The sequence below is a fragment of the Astyanax mexicanus genome, chromosome 7 (assembly GCF_023375975.1).
Source record: "Astyanax mexicanus isolate ESR-SI-001 chromosome 7, AstMex3_surface, whole genome shotgun sequence".
NCBI classification, from domain to species: Eukaryota; Metazoa; Chordata; class Actinopteri; order Characiformes; family Acestrorhamphidae; genus Astyanax; species Astyanax mexicanus.
Window position 1 is genome coordinate 34,620,078 of NC_064414.1, and position 19,692 is coordinate 34,639,769.

At 39.4% G+C, this 19,692-nt stretch overlaps 1 protein-coding gene across 4 annotated transcripts in view; it reads right to left on the minus strand.

Moving 5' to 3' along the window:
* The window catches only part of unc5b (unc-5 netrin receptor B), a 95,060-nt gene extending 77,854 nt beyond the window's left edge, over positions 1–17,206 (minus strand). For all 4 annotated transcript variants that reach the window (XM_022684744.2, XM_007249479.4, XM_007249478.4 and 1 more), the window contains exon 1: positions 16,372–17,206. In XM_022684744.2, the coding sequence (XP_022540465.1) occupies positions 16,372–16,459 (88 nt within the window). In that variant the 5' untranslated portion in view covers positions 16,460–17,206. The remainder of the gene's footprint in view (positions 1–16,371) is intronic.
* Between the last annotated feature and the right edge of the window lie 2,486 nt (positions 17,207–19,692).

Consider the following 19,692-nt stretch of genomic DNA (forward strand, 5'->3'; position numbering starts at 1 on the left):
AGATGATTATGAGGAGATAAGGAGCCCAAAAACAGGCAGAAAAAAGAAAAGGGCAGAAACTAAAGCCACGCTGAGAACGACAGAGAAACAGGGTAGGAATATAAACAAAAGCTTGACAGAGAAGTATTTTATTAATTGTTTTTTTTTTTCATTATCGCTCATTATAGTTTAAACAACCTCATGGGCCAGATGTTTCACTCTTTCAGGCCACATCTGGCCCGAGGGCCACCTATTGCCGACCCCCTCCTAGAGGCAATACTTCTACAGGGACTTTACAAATTATGCATGTGTGTCAGTAATGGACACCAATTAAAGGAGCTGAATGCTTTCATTAGAGGGTGTATCCACAAACATTACGACATATCATTAAAAATAATTTAAATCACGCAGCCCTACTCACTATGTAATTAAACATGTGTTTCCATTAGGGACGCTAACTGGATGTTTCTGTCATGCAGGAATATAGTAATTCCGCAAACCCAGACTCGCTGCTTCTCATTCCGCTCATCAGTCCAGAAGCGTGAGAGTGTTACTGGAGCAGGGAAGGTGTGTAAAACGCAAACTGACTGAAAATCTGACAGATGTTGAGTGTGAGCTCACCATGAGATTCCTACCAGTTGTCAGCACCTCCTTCCCACCCCACCCTCTTGTTCTCCTCTCCTTCAACTCCACTTTTTTTTTCTTTGCACTCACTAACTCACTCACTCACTCACTCACAGACTCGCTTGCTCGTTCGCTCTATCACAAGGCAGGCAGGAGGCTGTCAGTTTCAGATTAAGGGTGGGTAGAGACTTAATGCTCCTGCAAGTTGCGAAGGCAAAGCTGGAAAAGTAAAATCCGGAATCAAGACGCAGGAGGAAGGAGGATTCTGTACACCGCAGGGTGTATTATCCGCCAAGGATTACATGGCGCTGCTCTGCAACCAACCCAGCGGTCAGACTGCAATAGGGGGCTAAGTCAGATCCATCCTCCTGAGCTTACACACTCTGAAGGGCCAGGTGTGTGTAGGGCCGGGACTTAGCTAAGGCTGCCCTGGTGTGCTCTTTGTAAGGTTTAGGATAAAGTGGAAGTCCAGAGGTTCAGATTAGAGCTTGAAAATATATTGATATTTTATTGTTATGTGATAAACATGTAATTTTCTTATCATATTAACAACAGGCATTTCTATTTTCAAGATTAACTCCTTTTTAATGCTTCTGATATAGAAAAAAACAATGGTTAAACAGATGGCCTAATATTTTTTTCCATATAGTTTAGATCTCTTTGACAAAAAAGAATCTTTATGGAACCAACAAAGCTTCATTTATGGCATCACACAAAAAAAAGTGTACTACCTTGAACTACACAAGTTCTCCCATAAGAATAACACCATAACTCACTTTTTTTATTCTTGTTGTGATATCAGCACTCACCAGCACTGAAATCCTTACAGTGTTTAAAGTGTCTTTTTCATAAAAATATTCAGTATATTCAGCAGACCTGTTGTGATAACTGCTTTTTTATTGGACTATATTGTCTGGTAATGTCTTGTAATAATCTAGTTATACCCTTTTAAAGTACAATAAACTTAAAATTAATAATAATAAATTATTATTTTAGTATAATAATTACTAAGACTGTACTGTTTTCCTTCACCCACTGCATGGAGTTGCTATTAGTCATTGGTTATTGTGTGATAGGTTAAAATATTGGTGAACTTAATTCATATTTAATCAAACATGAATCAGAGATGTCCACTGACCAGTAACTAACTGCAGTACGAATGGGGTTTTTAGAAACGCTAATCATGTCGTTTATTTAAGGCTAAAATCCCACCCTTCAACAAAATCAGCTTGCTGGTTATGCTGAAAATGGAAGGTCAGCATTTTGTACAGTTTTCAGTTGCTAAAATCTTAAAATATATATTTTAAAAAAAGTAATCTGACCTAGTTTACAGTATTTTAGATATGAGGATTGTCGTACATCATTTTAACACAAGGATGTGATGCAAAGATGGCTGTGAATGCATGCAATTTATACAATACATGGATAACGTGTCATTGTGACAAATCTAGTGTTTGGTATAAAAAAAGTATTTACACAAATACTCCTCCTCAAACCTTCTATTTACTCCAAAAGAAGACTTTTATGAGCTCATTGTGAGCTAAATATCACAAAATCTAATGAGAATATTAGCAAATGTGTGCTTTATGTAAATGTATTTAGCCCTGATGACGAATATCTGTTTTAACACCCCCACTAAAAGCTCATTAATGGGACACTCATGCCTGATATCATATTCGTATGCTGTCATTTTGGCAATCAACTACAGTACGTTAAGGAATCTGGTGTTGCCGGGAGCAGGGAGAGAATGGCTTTTTAACAGGGGAGCACTGCGTGAGGTCTTCTGCACATTTCTTTGTAACAGTACTTCATCACACACCATCACGCTTCAGTGAGCAGCAACACACACAAATCTCAGCGGAGGTCTCTTTACTTACGCCACAACAATGACCAACCAGCTGCTCTGTGTGTGAGCACGCATGTGTGTTTGCATGAGTGTGTGTGTGTGTTTCTGTTTCCTCTGGGGTGTTAAGAAGTCCCCCGTTCCTCCCCACAGTGGCAGAGATACCCCTGCACAGAACCCTAATAAATCCCTGCTCCTCCCTCTCACATCCCCCAAAGACGCCCTCCGACAATGTGGACCCTCCAGGGGCAGAAGGGAGCCGCAATAGGCGTTAAACTCACAGAGATAGGATTCTCCACGCTGCCTTCTAAAGAGCAATTCCCCAAACCCCCCCTTCTGCCACACTGCTGGGGCAAAAAAGGACAGAGACAGAGAGGGGATGATTGCATATAAGGCAAGCCGGAATGAAAGACAGATTGGACGGATGAAGGAAAGAAAAAAAAAGAGAGAGAGAGGGAGAGAGAGGGATTGGTATTTGAGATTTTCTCAAAGGGCCTAAAAACAGAAACACGACAAAAACAGCACCAAATTAAGGCAAAAGATGAAGCCAGAGCGAAGCGTTCACTTATATCCTCTTAAAGACTACCCTCTGACACAAAAATAAAGACTTAAACTGCTATTTCTCACACGCATACTTCAGCCAGCATCTGTGTTTCAGACCAACACACATACACACACAGGCTCACAAGCATAAACAACGCAACGCCCAGATTGGCTGGAGCCTAATCTCCACCAATGGACCGGCCTGAACTTCCCTTTGAAGAGGAAAAAGCCTGGCTAAGAAGATGAGGCGAATCTGCATGGCCTCAAAAAGTCTCTCTTTCAACGCGGGCCGCACCAAGGCAGACGGCCGGCAGGCAGGAGAGGTGTTCACGTGGCCCTGGCACCAGCTCTCGTGGACCCCTGACGAGAAGAGGTCGAACCCACTCTGAAAGCACGGGAGGGGGCACGGATCACACTGTTATAAGTTACAGAAACACCTCCTAGACTCCCATACCCCCCGAAGAGATGAGAGGCTGCAAAGAGTAGCTTTATATCCCCTTTAAAGCAACATTATGTGGCAATTGTGCCTTAAAATAACACCTTCAGGATGATTTTGATGGAGCACTGTGGATCTGTAAAAGGGAGAATGGTGCCTTTGTCATTGCCACCCCAAGAGCACAACACTACTACTGCACTATGGTACTCTGGTGAAGCGTGTACAAGAGCTGTCCAGAAAACTGCATAACCATATTTGAGCCATAATGGTTTAAAAAACTTGTTCTTTCTTTATTTAACATGGCAGTTCTGTACATGTCAGCCTGTCAACAAACAAATGCGTATAGCTGTTTATAGCTGTGCATAAGGAGGAAGCTCAAAGTGTTATTTGTACAGTATTTCAGGTAGTATAGTCAATTTGACTTCAAGAACTTTTACATTTTATGAACACTGTCAGTCAGACAGTAAGGTAGAAAAAACATGACGGAAAAGCTAATGGTTGTCGTCGCTGTACAATCTTCAATCTCCAAAACAGCAACTTTACAGGAGAGAGAAAAAAAACCTTGTAAACTTTCAATGGAAGTCAATGTAAAAAAGAGTTTATTTCAGGTCATTTTAAAGAGTTTCTATTGGTCTGTTCATCAAGAAATTTTGGCACAGTGTAAGAGACCATTTGTCTGTTCAAATTATGTAGTAAACTAAAAATCGACAAAAACGGAGATAAGTGTTTTTCAAAGGAAAGATTTGTTGTGACCTACAGAGATGGTGAAAATTTGAAATATTTTGTCCACAATATGTGTTTTCATAAGCTTACGGTATAAATACCATTGCACTAATCCAAAGGGTTGTGTACAAGCCATTGATATCTTGAAAAATGTAGAAGAGGTAGTGACTCAAACAGGTTTTTATAAAAATATTTCATAAAAAAAAATAAATAAATAAATAACAAGAGTTGCACTGTGCAGCATACTAATAAATATACTGTTATAACACTCCTAGTTCTTTTAGTTCTTCAAGTTCATCAAGGGTGTATGTGAGTGATGCAGAAGAAGAACCAGTTTTGATTTTATAAAGAACCATGTTAGTAATAGAAATGTGTAAAAGAGTATGTAAAGAATATTTTAAAAGTGTAATGCATTGCTTTGTGTAAAGGGTCCTCACACTATTACAAGAAAAACCTTCAATTTAACTTTAATGTAGATTAATAAACCAAGATTTTATTTTTAGTAAGTCTGCATTACTTCTTTAGCCTATTGTTCACGAAATGTTCCCACAATGTAAAGGACAGCTGGTATTTACAAACGGTGTAATGAAACAAAAAATGAAAAAAAAAGACATGACAGCAGTGATGGGGGAATACAAAACACTCACCAAAAAAACTCATTAGATCAGTGTATAATGAACAAAGCCACTCCAGACAGTTATTACTCCTGCACGCCTGTATCAATTGTACAACCGAGCAGTTTGGGCCCACCTCTCAATCAAAATCAGCCCATCAACCATATCAGAACAATTAAAAGCTGCAGACACATGGCTCAACAGAATGAGGGGAGAACATGCTCATCCTCATGAGTTAATGAGTTCAAGATGACTGTAATTAGGACACGCAGTGATCTGCGTGTGTTGACAGGTGCGCGACACTTTCACTAAATTCCCCCAACCGAGGTACTAAAGACAAGTGGAAAAGTGCCCAGCCAAAGACATTTCCGAGCTGGCGTGAATCACTGAGTTCGAACTTCACTCGAGTTTTCTACAGCATGCCGTCAGGCTGCTGAGCTGTGTGTGGGAAGTTATTAAGATGGCTGTGGATGGCAGACAGACGCAGAAATGCAATGCAAATGCATTGAGCAGAAGCTCGAAAGCGTTGTCTCAGTCATAACTGTGGTGTCTGATACGAGAATACCAACTTTCACATCAGCTCCGGGCACCATTGTTTGTGGACGACTGCGTGAGAAGTGTGACCATGAAAAGAAAAAAGAACAGAGAGCAGAATAAACACACACATACACACTTGTTCTCAGAAGTTGAGAGAGAAGAGAAAGAGAGAGAGAAAGAGGGAGAGAGAGACAGAGATAGAGGCAGACTGGCCTGCCCCTCACCCCATACACCCCACATGCACATACACACACACAAACACACAGTGGCAGAAAAGAGCCCTCTTTCAGTCCTCCATTCAGGCCGGACACAAAGCCACCCCGCCGAGTCATTCTTCCGCGGACACTGTCACTCTCCTCCCATCCAACCCCCCACCCCCTGGCCCACCCTCCATCTGCCGTAAACCCAGCCGGGGTGAAGAGTCTCCCTCTCTTCTTTTCTCATTCATCCCTCCGCTGACTCGCCCTGACTTCATTAAAATCTCCTTCTTTTCTTTCCCCATCAAGCCGTCCCTCCACCCACCCCTTCAACTCCCTCCGTCCTCATCACTCTTCTGATCCTTAGCTCTTCCAGGAGATCATTCTCATCCCACTCAGAAGCTTTTGGCATACTTTACGACATTTTACCCTCTTGAGTAATAGTGTGAGCAATACTGATACATTCCAGCATACTTTCTATTCTTAACTCAATTCATCACAATATATATATATATATATTAATGACATTTGAGTTTGCATTAATAATGTCAGGGAGCTCATGCTTCCTGAGCGCTGGCACTCTAATCTAAAGGAATGTTCCCACATTTTACTCTCTTGAGTAATAATGCAAGCAAAACTGATACATTTCAGCATATTTTCTATTATTAACTCAACTTATCACAATATACAGCTCTGAAAAAAAAATAGGAATTAATTAACATTGTTGCTTTATTTCATAAACTACGGAAGCATTTCTCCCAAATACCAAATAAAAATATTGTCCTTTAGAGCATTTATTTGCAGAAAGTGAGAAATGGCTGAAATAACAAAAAGAAAAATGCTGAGCTTTCAGACCTCAAATAATGCAAAGAAAACAAGTTCACATTTATAAAGGTTTAAAAGTTCGGAAATCAATATTTGGAATAACCCTGGTTTTAAATAACAGTTTTCTCGCACCTTGGCATGTTCTCCTCCACCAGTCTTACACACTGCTTTTGATAACTTTATGTCACTCCTGGTGCACAAATTCAAGCAGTTCAGTTGGGTTTGATGGTTTGTGATCATCCATCTTCCTCTCGATTATATTCCAGAGGTTTCCAATTTGGTAAAATCAAAGAAACTCATACTTTTTTAAGTTTTCTCTTATTTTTTCTAGAGCTGTATATTAATGATATTTGTTTATGCATTAATAATGTGAGGGAGCTCATTCTTCCTGATTACTGGCACTCTATTCTAAAGGAATATTCCTACAAATATGACACAGCTTATATTTAATGGATACGGTACTAATTTGATTAAACATGTGCTAGAATGTCAAAATGTATTTACCTTGGCATAGTTGAGTAATGGAATTTCAGTACATGAGAGTGACATACTGTGAACAAAAGTTCGGTATAACCAAAATTGGGCCAATATCATAACCCAAAGACTGTGTGATGTAATGTTTACACCCAGCCCCAAGCTAATAGCTGTACACAACATGCACTAAGCTTCAGGATCATGACTTTTTCTGTCCCAGTCTCCACAGCAATGGGGCTCAAACACAATAAAGTGAATGAAAGGAAAGCAAACAGTGATCCATGTTCCACACAATCAAATATAAATCTGTCCAGCTAAACCAAATATAAACCAATGGTATAGCTGTAGAAGATAGCGAGTACTAAGCTAAAAGCTAACCGGACTACAATCATTTAGTGTGCTAAGAAAACACAGACCAAAGACCAGCAATACTTAGGAAAAGTGTTTTTGTTAAGCTGCATTTTCACACCAACCATATACTTACTACTTATACATCAACATCTCATAATACTCAGTAAATGCGTCCTCAAGAAGCTTCATTATCACCAAAAAAAACAATAGGCAATACATTTATTTTAGTATACTGCTAAGACACTTTATCCCTGTCAATAGAAACAGATATGTTTCTTTTGTGAATGCTTTGAATATTTCAGTTGTTCAAACATACTTTAACTATTCATAAAAGCATGCATAAATAAAGTATAACAAATCAAACCCAACAGCCTCCACCCTTAACATCAGCTTAAAGAGATTTTATTATCATTTTGATTATGATACCGATTATTGCTTTTTTGTTTATTTAGCTTCACTTTCCTAAGCTGTTTTCCATAACTGCTTTCCATAACTGCTTTTCATACCCCCCCTCCTCCTCCTCCCCTCTTTCTGCCTATCTGTCTCCTTCTCTTTAACAACCCCCCAACCCTCACCCCACCAACTTCCTCTCTGCTGTTTGCTGCAGATTTATGGTAGTGCACAACATGTGCAGTATTGGCAAAGCATTAAACATGTCCACCATTAATACGCAGAGCACTAGGCATCGATAAGAGCCTTAATAAAAACATCTCCTCCCAACGATCTGCTCATCAGGCTGGCCTCTCCATTGCCGTCCCTTAATCTTTTTCTGTCTTGTTCTCTCCCTTGCGCTCTTTTTCCCCTTGTCTCCTTTTCTCAGACTATGCCAGGGACTTAATGATGCTTGAATGCCACTGCTCTTGACTTTCCTCTCCTTGTTCCTCTCTCTCTCACTTTTTTTAATAAAGGATATCTAAAATCAATGCCTCAGCTCTATCTTTCGCAACATCTGTCCAAGATTAATCCCTCCAATATCTGCTGATCTTTTTTCCACGCTCTTGAAGGTAAAAATGAAATTATTTGATTGGAAAATCTAAATGTTTCCATTATTTGTTGAACTCGTAACCAATAATGTAAGTGTGAAGCATTTGCCACTAAATGAGACCAATTTAATTATTATTACCAGACTGATATTGTAATTACAGTTGCTAATTACTGTAATCAATAAAAACACTGCTGTATTTCTGGCTTTTAAAAACACTAGTTCTTTTCAGCTTACTATAATGGACAGCATAGTGGATAACAGCACAGACCAAGAAAGAGAGAGCTTTGATTCCTTTAAGTCCTGTGCGGGAAAACTAGGAAGGACTTTACATTACTTATTACATTAATAAGGGTTCTTGACCAGAAGTACCTGCAACTCATCCATCCACTCATCCTTTATCTTATCGTCTTCTTCCAGTGAGTTCTGAGCCTAGCTGGAATCATTGGCCCTAATGCTGCAGTGCAGAAATCATTGGGAGCATACAGTTGTTGTAGTATAAAATTAATAGGTATTAATCTGCGCATTATTGTTTAATACAGGTATTGAGAAACAGTGCAGCTTTCTTATTTATATATTTACTATTTATAGACAGTACCAGAGCAGGAATTGAACCCATAACCCCAGAGCCAAGGAACTGTGCAACACACATACTACCTGCTGCACTATTATGACCCCTGTTTTCCTGGTAAATAATTAAAATAATATAAATATTTCCAATGATTATCTTGTCTGATTTTGCTACATCACGGTTATTGTTATGTAAAATCAATTTAAGAGTTCAAACCATGAGCTTTTATCCTCGCTCAACTTCATTACAGATTACAGCATGAAGGTGTTTTAAAATGCAGTAGAAAATGACCGGTTATTGGTATTGGCCACAACAAGACTTTAATAATTGGTTATTTTTATCGACCAAAAAGAAAAATCTATGTTGGTTCGTCTCCACAATTTACATGTTCTTATCTTATTGACTGCTGGAACCGTGGCATCTAGAACAAGCAAGTAAGTAAGTATAAATTCAGACTTCTTTTAAAATGCCTTGGTTATGCACACAGACTAATCAAAAGGCAGCCTGTACTACAGATTTCCTACACACACACGCGCACACACACACCCATGTAAAGGTACAGCGGAATCATAAACAGGTTTAAAATATTAACAAGGGCCACTTTGCAGTTATTGCACTTTGCAGTGAATGAAAGGAAAGCAAACAGTGATCCATGTTCCACACAATCAAATATAAATCTGTCCAGCTAAACCAAATATAAACCAATGGTATACCTGTGGAAGATAGCGAGTACTAAGCTAAAAGCTAACCGGACTACAATCATTTAGTGTGCTAAGAAAACACAGACCAAAGACCAGCAATACTTAGGAAAAGTGTTTTTGTTAAGCTGCATTTTCACACCAACCATATACTTACTACTTATACATCAACATCTCATAATACTCCTTAAATGCGACCTCAAGAAGCTTCATTACCTGCTGCACTATTATGACCCCTGTTTTCCTGGTAAATAATTAAAATAATATAAATATTTCCAATGATTATCTTGTTTGATTTTGCTACATCACAGTTATTGTTATGTAAAATCAATTTAAGAGTTCAAACCATGAGCTTATATCCTCGCTCAACTTCATTACAGATTACAGCATGAAGGTGTTTTAAAATGCAGTAGAAAATGACCGGTTATTGGTATTGGCCACAACAAGACTTTAATAATTGGTTATTTTTATCGACCAAAAAGAAAAATCTATGTTGGTTCGTCTCCACAATTTACATGTTCTTATCTTATTGACTGCTGGAACCGTGGCATCTTGCTAAATTTCCTTCGGGATCAATAAAGTATCTATCTATCTATCTATCTATCTATCTATCTATCTATCTATCTATCTATCTATCTATCTATCTATCTATCTAGAACAAGCAAGTAAGTAAGTATAAATTCAGACTTCTTTTAAAATGCCTTGGTTATGCACACAGACTAATCAAAAGGCAGCCTGTACTACAGATTTCCTACACACACACGCGCACACACACACCCATGTAAAGGTACAGCGGAATCATAAACAGGTTTAAAATATTAACAAGGGCCACTTTGCAGTGATGAATAATACAGCATTGGGGAGTGAGTGGAACACCAGTGATCTACAATACCCCCCCTCCATTTCTCGCTCCCAAAGCGACCATTAAACTAATGCACGGACCAGCGCTGCAGGTCGCTCTCTCTAACAGTCCGCTCACCAACATATGCATGCATTCTCGCATTCTCTCTCAATCTCCCTCTCACTCTTTTTTTTTACTCTATCTGTGAAAGATTTTTCTTCTCCAGCTCTTCCCAGCTTCTCTTGTCTCAGATATTTTATTTGACCAGTTCTATTTATTTTGTAAGCCCTCATTTTCTTTCTTCCAAAGGCCTGTCTCTCAGAGGCCACCCATCTCCATGTCTACAGACTGTACCACACTTCATAATGAACCCTTCTCCTTCCATTCAGGCCACATGCACAGAGCACAAGTGCTGGGCAAATTTCAGCACTTTGTTTAGTTCTGTGAGAAGATAAAGTCAGTCTTTTCCCAGAGTTAACCAGATGCTCCTCCATGACCTGAAACACTGCAAGAGAAGTGACACGGCCCTAGGGAGGGTCGGACATGGTCCCTTTTGTATAGATGATAGGGAGGGGGACACAACAGTACACTCCACCCCCTTTCATATGTCCTGACCTTTAGCACTAGCGGCTGGTCCTGAACACACCCTCCTCCCTCTCAGCTCCAACCACAGTCAACAACGCCCAAGTCACTGACCTTCACCTAAATGGTACCCATTTCTTAATCAAATACATCAAATATATCAAATTCGACGTGTTTATTAAATTCTAGCACATCTACACACTATGACATATGAAGATGCTGGGGTGAGCTGATGATTGGTGCTCACATAATTAGGTGAATCTCCTGATGTCTCCTAATGAAATCAATATCAAGGTCAAAACTATACATACAGGATCTTAATTAACACTTTATGAAGCATCTATTGCTGATGCAAATGTGCAAATGCACACACACACACACACACCTTGTTTAGTTCCTGCAGAAAAGTATTGTCAATATATTAGCACAGGTATCAGCTGTAGAGCAGTGAATCTGTGTTCTTTGGAATGATGGTGCTCCATCCAATGAATGTCACTGAATGTAATAAAATACAACGATCACAGCAACAGCAATCGGATATCTAAAGAAGAATGCCTTCCCTGGACAGTAGACACATTTATTCAAACAAAAGCAGGATAAATAATGTTTTAAAATCCTTGTAGCTACTGTATGTAAAACTGGATTGACACTAACCAGTGTTACAACAGCTTCTAGGTTATGGCAGACTTGTGTCTTGCTGGTTCCTGAGCTGTTTCTGATCAACCAAACCAACTTCTTCTCTGCAGAGTGTGAGATTGTGAACCTTTGCAGACTCTGGAAGTGGCTACACCTTCCAATAGCTTGAATTTAGAGTGTAGAATTGTCTGAACTGATCATCACAGGGAATGTGTAAATCAATGTTTATTCTTGTCCGATCTGCACTGTGTGAAAGTATCCACAGTGGGCTGGTTTTAACCAATGAGCTCAAGTTCTTCTGATGCCCTCGCCACTGCACTTGCATCGCTACCTGCTATTTGTTTCTAATATTGTCCGAGATGTGAGTAGATTCTCATTTTTCTAGCCTCATTTTCAAGTTTGTAGCCTTATTTAACCTATTAAGGACTAGCTTTTGCAACCCCCCCCCCCCCCCCCACACAAAATTAAGGTTCATTTTGTTGAAATTGACTTTAGTAGTTTAGTCATGTTTGAACAGACTGCCCCTTAAAAATCAGCCACTCCCTCTATCACCACAATAACTGATTAAGAATACCAGGACCAGTAAGTTTTAAAGCATTCACAAAAATGGGCCCACATTGGGCAAATATGTGCTTGGACCCTGGAAATCACTGACAGCAATATTTTCTCTTTCTTTATTATTAAATAAGTGAAGACATGCCTATCAGGATAATGTACAAAAACTATCATAGACATACACACACACACACACACACACATTCGCGAAGATCTATGAGTGAGGAAGCTGATGGGGCACAGGAGCCAGACGTGGGTTCCTGGCAGTCTGGGTAATTAATGTGTATGTCAACACAGAGAGAGTAGCCTCATAGAGGAAATCTGAGCTCAGCACATCCACAGACAAACAAACACACACACACACACACACACACACACACACACACACACACACACACACACACACACACACACACACACAAACACACACACACGAGAACAGAGAAGAAGAAGAAGAAAGGAATGGACAGGAGAAGATGAATGTTATTTGTCTGGACTACCATGTTTTATAGACTGGCTGAAGTATGTGTCGCCGTCTCTGTCTCGTTAAAAAAACTCTCTGTCTCGTGTCTGAGGAGCTATCAGCAGGGCCCTGACCCAGCCTCGCCCCGACAACCCATCACCAACCATTAACGTTCATACACTGCAGTTCAGAGAATTTCAATTCAATACGGTGCTTCTTTTATTAAACATAAGCAGCTTTTCTGGGTTGCCTGTCCTGGGACAACAGACAGGGACAGGGAGGTGCAAGATTGCTCCAGTTAAACATCATGTCATGAGTAAATGAGACAAGAAAGGACACGGTAAAAAAAAAGATGACATAGGCCTATAACAACTAAAAGCAAGTTCAGTGTGGTCAAAGGAGGTCTTAGGACACCAATTATAGATGCATGACTCTGCTCATCCCAGATGTTCTGTTTTGTCTTTGTCCCCTTTTTAATTTCTTTCCTTTCAGAGAAAAAAAAACAATCCACTAAACCCCTGGAATGCTCTGTTCTGTTCCAATCTGATTATGAGAAGTGATGGAGCTCTCTTTGCTGCTTCATTGATTTTTCGTACTTTTAAGGTTAGGCAGAAAGTAAGAAAGTTTTAGAGAGAAAAAAAAGATCAGGCTGGAAAAATCTATACTTTCCTGTTAGACCGTGTTAAAACATCCAGGTAGAATTAGTGTGTATCAGGCAAGGGCAATGTGATATTTAGCATTTTTTAAGAGTATGGTGCTCAGTATTTCTGCAATAGACTAGAAGTTTTAAGACAAAGAGAGCATAATTAATTCTGGTTGACTGGATTTAGTACACCTCAGTTCAAAAAATAATCACTGACATTTTTCATTTTACTCCTTATAATTAGTGCTGGGTGATTCAACCTAAAATATCCTCAATGACTAAACATTGTTCCATGAAATACACTTAATGTTTTTTGTTTTTTTTAACAAACGAAGGAAAACGGATGCTTGTCGCATTCATGTCACAGACTGGATGAAAAGCATCCCAAGGTGATTTGAGGCAGATAACTTCATAAAAATAGCTGAATGTATTAAAATATTGAAGACTAAAATCTATTAAGATTTAATTGATTTGTGTTTACTGCCTAACATTGTAGTCTGTGTGTGCGCCCACACTTCAGTTCACTCTCATACCTACTGTACTATCATTACTAACAGTCTCAGTTTCAAAGGCCCTTCACAAGATATGCTTAACTAAATGGTTAATAATATTAACAGGTAATTTATTAACCTGAGGTTTAAGGAGATGCCATGTAGAAGACACTGTAGTTCACAACACTGCATTCCTGGTGTACTGCATTTACCAAAAACAATAATCAAACATCTTGCTATTCTACTTTAAAAAAGCTCCACAGATGAGGTGAAGAACCACAGGCTGTAGAGATGTAAAGAGTCATGCATGATGTGTGGAAGCTATACATAGCTTACTTTGTATAAATGCGCTAAAGTATAACTCTTCCTGTGAAATGAACTGTAGGTGATTCTTGAGTTTTTTTTGTGCATTATGGGTGGTACATGCTGTAGAAGGTTTCAGAACCACTGGTATAAAGTGTTGCAAACTTCAGGCAACTTAAGGAGAATGTTTTTATATCTGTCAATCACTCATATCTGAACAGAGCAGGTAAATAACTGACTGAATATCCCCACAGAGCTCAATACAGAAATATATATATATATATATATATATATATATATATATATATATATATATATATATATATATATATATAGACTCAATCGCAAAGCAGCCCTCTGCTCTGTCACGGGAGAGCTTCTCGGTGTGTTTCTTTTTCATAATGCATGACTTTCCTGCTCGTCTGGCTGCACTGAGGCAGCGAGCTTCACTGCCCCGAGCGAGCAGCGCTGCGTAAAAGCGCGCACAAGCACAGGACACGCGGACTTTCACACAGTAGCGCGCACCGGCCAGAGACACGCGCACGCACGCAAGCACAATACCATGAATTGAAATCCCCCAAATCATGTTTTTTTGGCTTAAAGTGTGCGTGGGAAGAGAATCCAATCTTATCAGCAGAAAGGTGACTTCAGGGTTTCATCCCAAACAAGCTACAACAGGAGTTCAACTGAAAACACATGTTTAATCACAAACATCTCGTGCGCTGGTAAAATAGTAAAACAATGCTCTAAACTAGGGCTAGCCGATATATATCGAGTTTTAAAGAATTATCGATATATTTAATAAAATATATGACGCAAAGAGACGAGACAATATCGTTTATATCTATATAGAATATGCTAATTTCCAATTAGATCTGTGCAGAATATGAGGTGCTCAATCAGAAATGCCTTTGCAGGTACTAACATCTGCCTGTCAACAAACTTTGTGCCTCTTGTTTTTAGATTACCTTAGGAGGAGAAAAACACATAAAATCCAACAATCCAGCTCAAGACCAGCTAAAAAATATGAATATATATTTTTTATACTGCAATTCAGCAAAAAATATTAGATGTTTTTTTTTTATCCATGTCGCTCAGCCATATTCTAGACTGTTTTGAGCCCTCACTTCACCAGTCCTGGTTTATGGCAATGCTTCCCAACCCAGGTCCTGGATGACCCTCCCTGTCCTGCATACTTGAATAGTATTTTTATAGTATAGTATTTTTTAACACAGTTAAAAAGTTAAAGTCTCCTTCAGCTCAACCGATTAGCTGGAGCTAGTGGGTAGTTGGTAGCAGTACTAATGTGCAGGAAAGTCAAACACTCTGAACTTACTATAACCTACTGCATGCTGCACTACTGTAATAAGGTTTGACAAACAAAAGCCCAAAGCCAAAGTCACCACATGAATCTCACCAAAGAATCCAGACTAATCTGCACTTAAATCTTCCCTCTGAAAGAAGAGCAGCATCTTCAGACAGAACGGAAAATGCTACAGAACACAGAACAAATGGGCCTATGTGATGATGATGATCAGGATGTCCAACCAGCATAATAAAACATCTATAAGGAGCCCATTCAAACTCTTATCAGTGACTTATCATCCACTGCATAGCTGCGCCTCACTATCAAGATCGGTCCACGGCCAAGAAGACAGCAAGCAGGCCATCCTCATCTAATCTACACGTTGCATCGGGCATAAATCTTGCCTTAGCAGTCCCTTATCACTTAACGTTAACTAGTTAGTTAACTAGCTATAATGTGTTGTTGTCTGGGTGTGTAAATTATTTAACCCTAAGTAACATTATGTTACATGGTAACGTTTGAGTAAAGTGAGGGTGTATCACTTTCCATTTAAATCACTTCTTTACTTGTGGATTAAATAATTAGATTGTCACCTGGGGCTGTAGAGTACCTTTCAGTGAAAGTTGTTGCAGTACCATGTTTTTTTGTACCAGTAAAGAATATAAAGATTATAAATAGATTATAATCATTATCATCAAGAACTGATAAAAAATTGTCTGGCTTACAAATGAAAAATGTATAATTAAAATATATAGTTATTGTTTATTGGCACAGTGTTATAGAATGTAACACTGAATGTTTTTTTGGATGCTTACATTGTACAAATATGTACTTTCTGTTCTTGGGAAAGACTTTGTACTTCAGAGGGTAATATTATACCTTTAATGGCACAATTATGAAAAATGTAACTTTGAGTACAAGAAAGTACTTCTATCGTACATCTGTTAATTTTTAGTGTGAAGGTAACATTAAGTTACATGGTAAATTAGCATGTAGATGAAGTGAGGGTGCATCGCTTTCCCTTTAACTCACATTATTACTCGTGGAGTAAATAAATCAAATGTTAGAAAACAGACTTCAATAGACTTCAATTCTTGTAATGAAGTGAGTGTGACTGTATGTAGAGTACATCCAGAGTAAACTCGCAAGCCTACCTGCGCCGTACACGAAGCTCCCACACACGAGCACCAGAGCGAGCAGAGGAGCGGGAGGCTGTTCGCGGCGTATCCGCACAGAGAGCATCTTTCTCGGTCACGCTGCTGCCAAAACGCCCCTGGAGCTCTCGACCGACGAAGTCGCCGCTGAAGTCAGAAATCGCCCTTCCAGACCCTTTGCTGCTGAAGCCGTGATATTCTCCTCAGAAAACGGGCAAACAGAGCAGAGTTCTGCCGCTCTGAACCCAGCCAGTCTCATCCAACTTTTCACCAGCGAGCAGAGCCAGCAGAAACACCCGAGTTAGCGAGCAGAAGTCCCGCGGAGAGAAACTGTGCCAGTCAGCTAATCTATCTGTCTGTCTATCAGAGATCAGTCAGTGAGAAGGTTGTAGTAGGAACTTGACAGCTCCTCACATATAAAATACACACACACACGCTCATACACACAGGAGAACAAGAAGTTCAACACCTTCAAAACTTCTTCACAGTCTTAATAAACACAAACACAAAGCGTAGCTCAGGTTAAACATATTCAGCTAGTTAGTTAACCTAGTTACGGTATCCAAGCAGAGTCCGCAGCAGAAGAAACAAGAAAACTAAAAACTCGCGCTCGCAGCAGTATATAAGCCTCCTCAGCTGTGTCAGTCTCTGTCTGTCTGTTATCTGCGCCTCGCCATCCTCCTCTGAGCGCGTCCTGTCTTCTGCGGACCGCGGAAAGTCAGGCTGTAAACAGCAGCACCACGGCGGCTTTGAACACACAGTTGAAATGCCAGCTTCTGGACTCCCATTGCCCGCTCAGCCAATCACAGAGCACCTCCCTCCGCGAGAAGGCTGGAGAAGTGAGCGCCAGAAGTCTAGCAAAGGGGGAGAGATAGGGATGCGGAGGCTCCACCCAAAGCCCGGATGTGGATTCAGTGGATTCACGGAATGGAGTGTTTTAACTGTATGACTGAAAATAGCTACAGGAATTACTCAATCAATAATTTAATCGAACAACAGGTTAGAGGTGTGTTTGGTTAGTTATTTAGGAAACAGAGTAGGTTCTGTTAAAAGGGGAAATCCAGTGTAAAATGGATTTGGGCTGTGCTGAAACATTACGTTTGTCCATAGCATTCTGAAATACATTGCTTTTAGCCAATGCTCCCAACAGGCTTACAATGCTAGTAATAGGAGCATAGCATTCTTTGTTTATGCAAAGAATTCACTATTTTTACACCATTAACAAGCTCAACGAAGCTTCACACTTCATTGGTAGAATTCTGAGTGCCTTAACACTTAAAACAAGACACTAAAACTTTGAAAGTACACAGATAGTTCATAAAAAAAACAATGTTTATACACATAATTGACCTTGAGGTAGTTCTCCGGGCGCCACCATCTTGAAATAAAATCGAGATAAGTTGTCTGACAAGCACGATCGAATAAGACAGATAGGGGAACTGATTGCAAGATAAATTCTGTGGAAATGCTTGAATTTAAGTTGTTTCTGAAAATACATTTTTAATGTTCATAAAATTTGCATTTCCACTAATTTTGCAGCATGTTCCCCTCTCCTATCTATTCATTCGTGCTTGTCAATTAACTTACTTCATTGCAAGATCAACTACCTCAAGTTATTGTGTGTATAAACAATCTTTTTTTTTTTAATAAACTACCTGTGCAATTTCAATGCTCTTTGTGCCTCATCTTAAATGTCAAGGTTCTCATTTTTTGAGTTTTACCAATGAAGTATGTAGTTACTTTGAGCTTGTTAATGGTGTAAAAAAAAAGCGATTTGTTTGCATGGGCAACACTGTGCTCCTTTTGCTACCATTGCGGGGTGAAAAGAGGTGGACTATCAGTCAATGCTCTACCTGTATCTACTTGAGTGTGTGTTTTTTTTCTCCTATTTTTTTCCTTCACTTATAAGAAGTGACTTTCCTTGCTGCTCCTGTCCTGCTATTGTGTAACAACTACATAACACAATACTGTGCTATTACTGTGTTATTATTATCAGTGCTTGAATAGTACATTTTAGAATAAATACAAAAACTTTATTACCTCCACTTAGGTGTGATGCTTAAAGAATGCGTCAACGTCTAAAGTCTAGAGCACTTTTACTTTTTTCTTTTACTCAAATCTGGCTCTCTAGTACTTTTTATACACCTCTGCATATATGTAGGTGTACTACATACTAGTTAATCCTGATAAAATAAAGTTTAGCAACCAAGTATTCTACTTTATATGGTGAAACTGCTAAAAAACGATAAAATAAGCAGATAAACATATAATCATTTTTACTTTGCTAGCTAGTAGTGAGCTGTCCATGTCTTGGCAACTTCATAACAATACTACCTTCTAGGTGAGACAGTGTGGGCAGCAAGGAAGGCGTCAAGTCAGCATATCTGCTTTTTACACACAGCCTGAGACTCATTTTTTCCCAGTGTCTGAACACTTTGTACAGCTTCTGAGAGTGGGAGTTCTGATCCTGAGTCAGATTATTCTCCTAGATATTTATTTACTGGTACTGTGACCTTCCTATCCTGATCAGCCCCCTGGTCTTATAATTAGCTTTACATCTTTATATGGGCCCTGAGTGTTAGCCTATGTGGCATTAACTGACCATATATCAGCCCTCTTACTCTGAGACTTTTTATATTACTTTATATGAACCATGAAAATCCATTTCTTTTTTTCAGGTTTTAATAGGATGTAGTGGGATGCCATGGCACGGTTATAAAGTCAACCACTTGAGGGTGCCCTTTCCTATATCTGCTGTTGTCATAGGATGGGTAGTGTGTAAATAAAAGCATGTACTTTAGAGATTATTTTTAACCACTTCATTAAAGACATCCGAACACCCTGCAAGACAACCCAACACTCAGCCATACTGTGAACCCATGAGAAGTTAAAAACGTGTTTTTTCCCCTCCTGCTACTGACATCTGCTGTCACACAGTGAGAAACACTCCTATATGTGATGTGAGCAGCACAGGCAGCCAGGTGGCCAGTGTAGGTGGTCATTAGTAATCTGTAGATATTGCAGAGGTTGAAAGGCACGTTCAGCTGAGCCAGATATAATATTTCATTTGAACAAAATGTTCTCTAATTAAAACCTGCTGTTTATCACTACAGCAGCAGTGCTTAACTGGGTTTCTTCACAGAAAACTGAACAGACTGTGCTTTAGCTCTAATGACTTTGACATGGTCAAATTCTATCATGCTGTGGACACATGCCGTAACTCTCTTCGTCATGCACCTGCTACACCCAAACATCCTCCAAAAGCCTCCTCTTTAAGAAATAGCTGAAAAAAAAGGGAAGGCGGAGAACCAGCAGCAACCA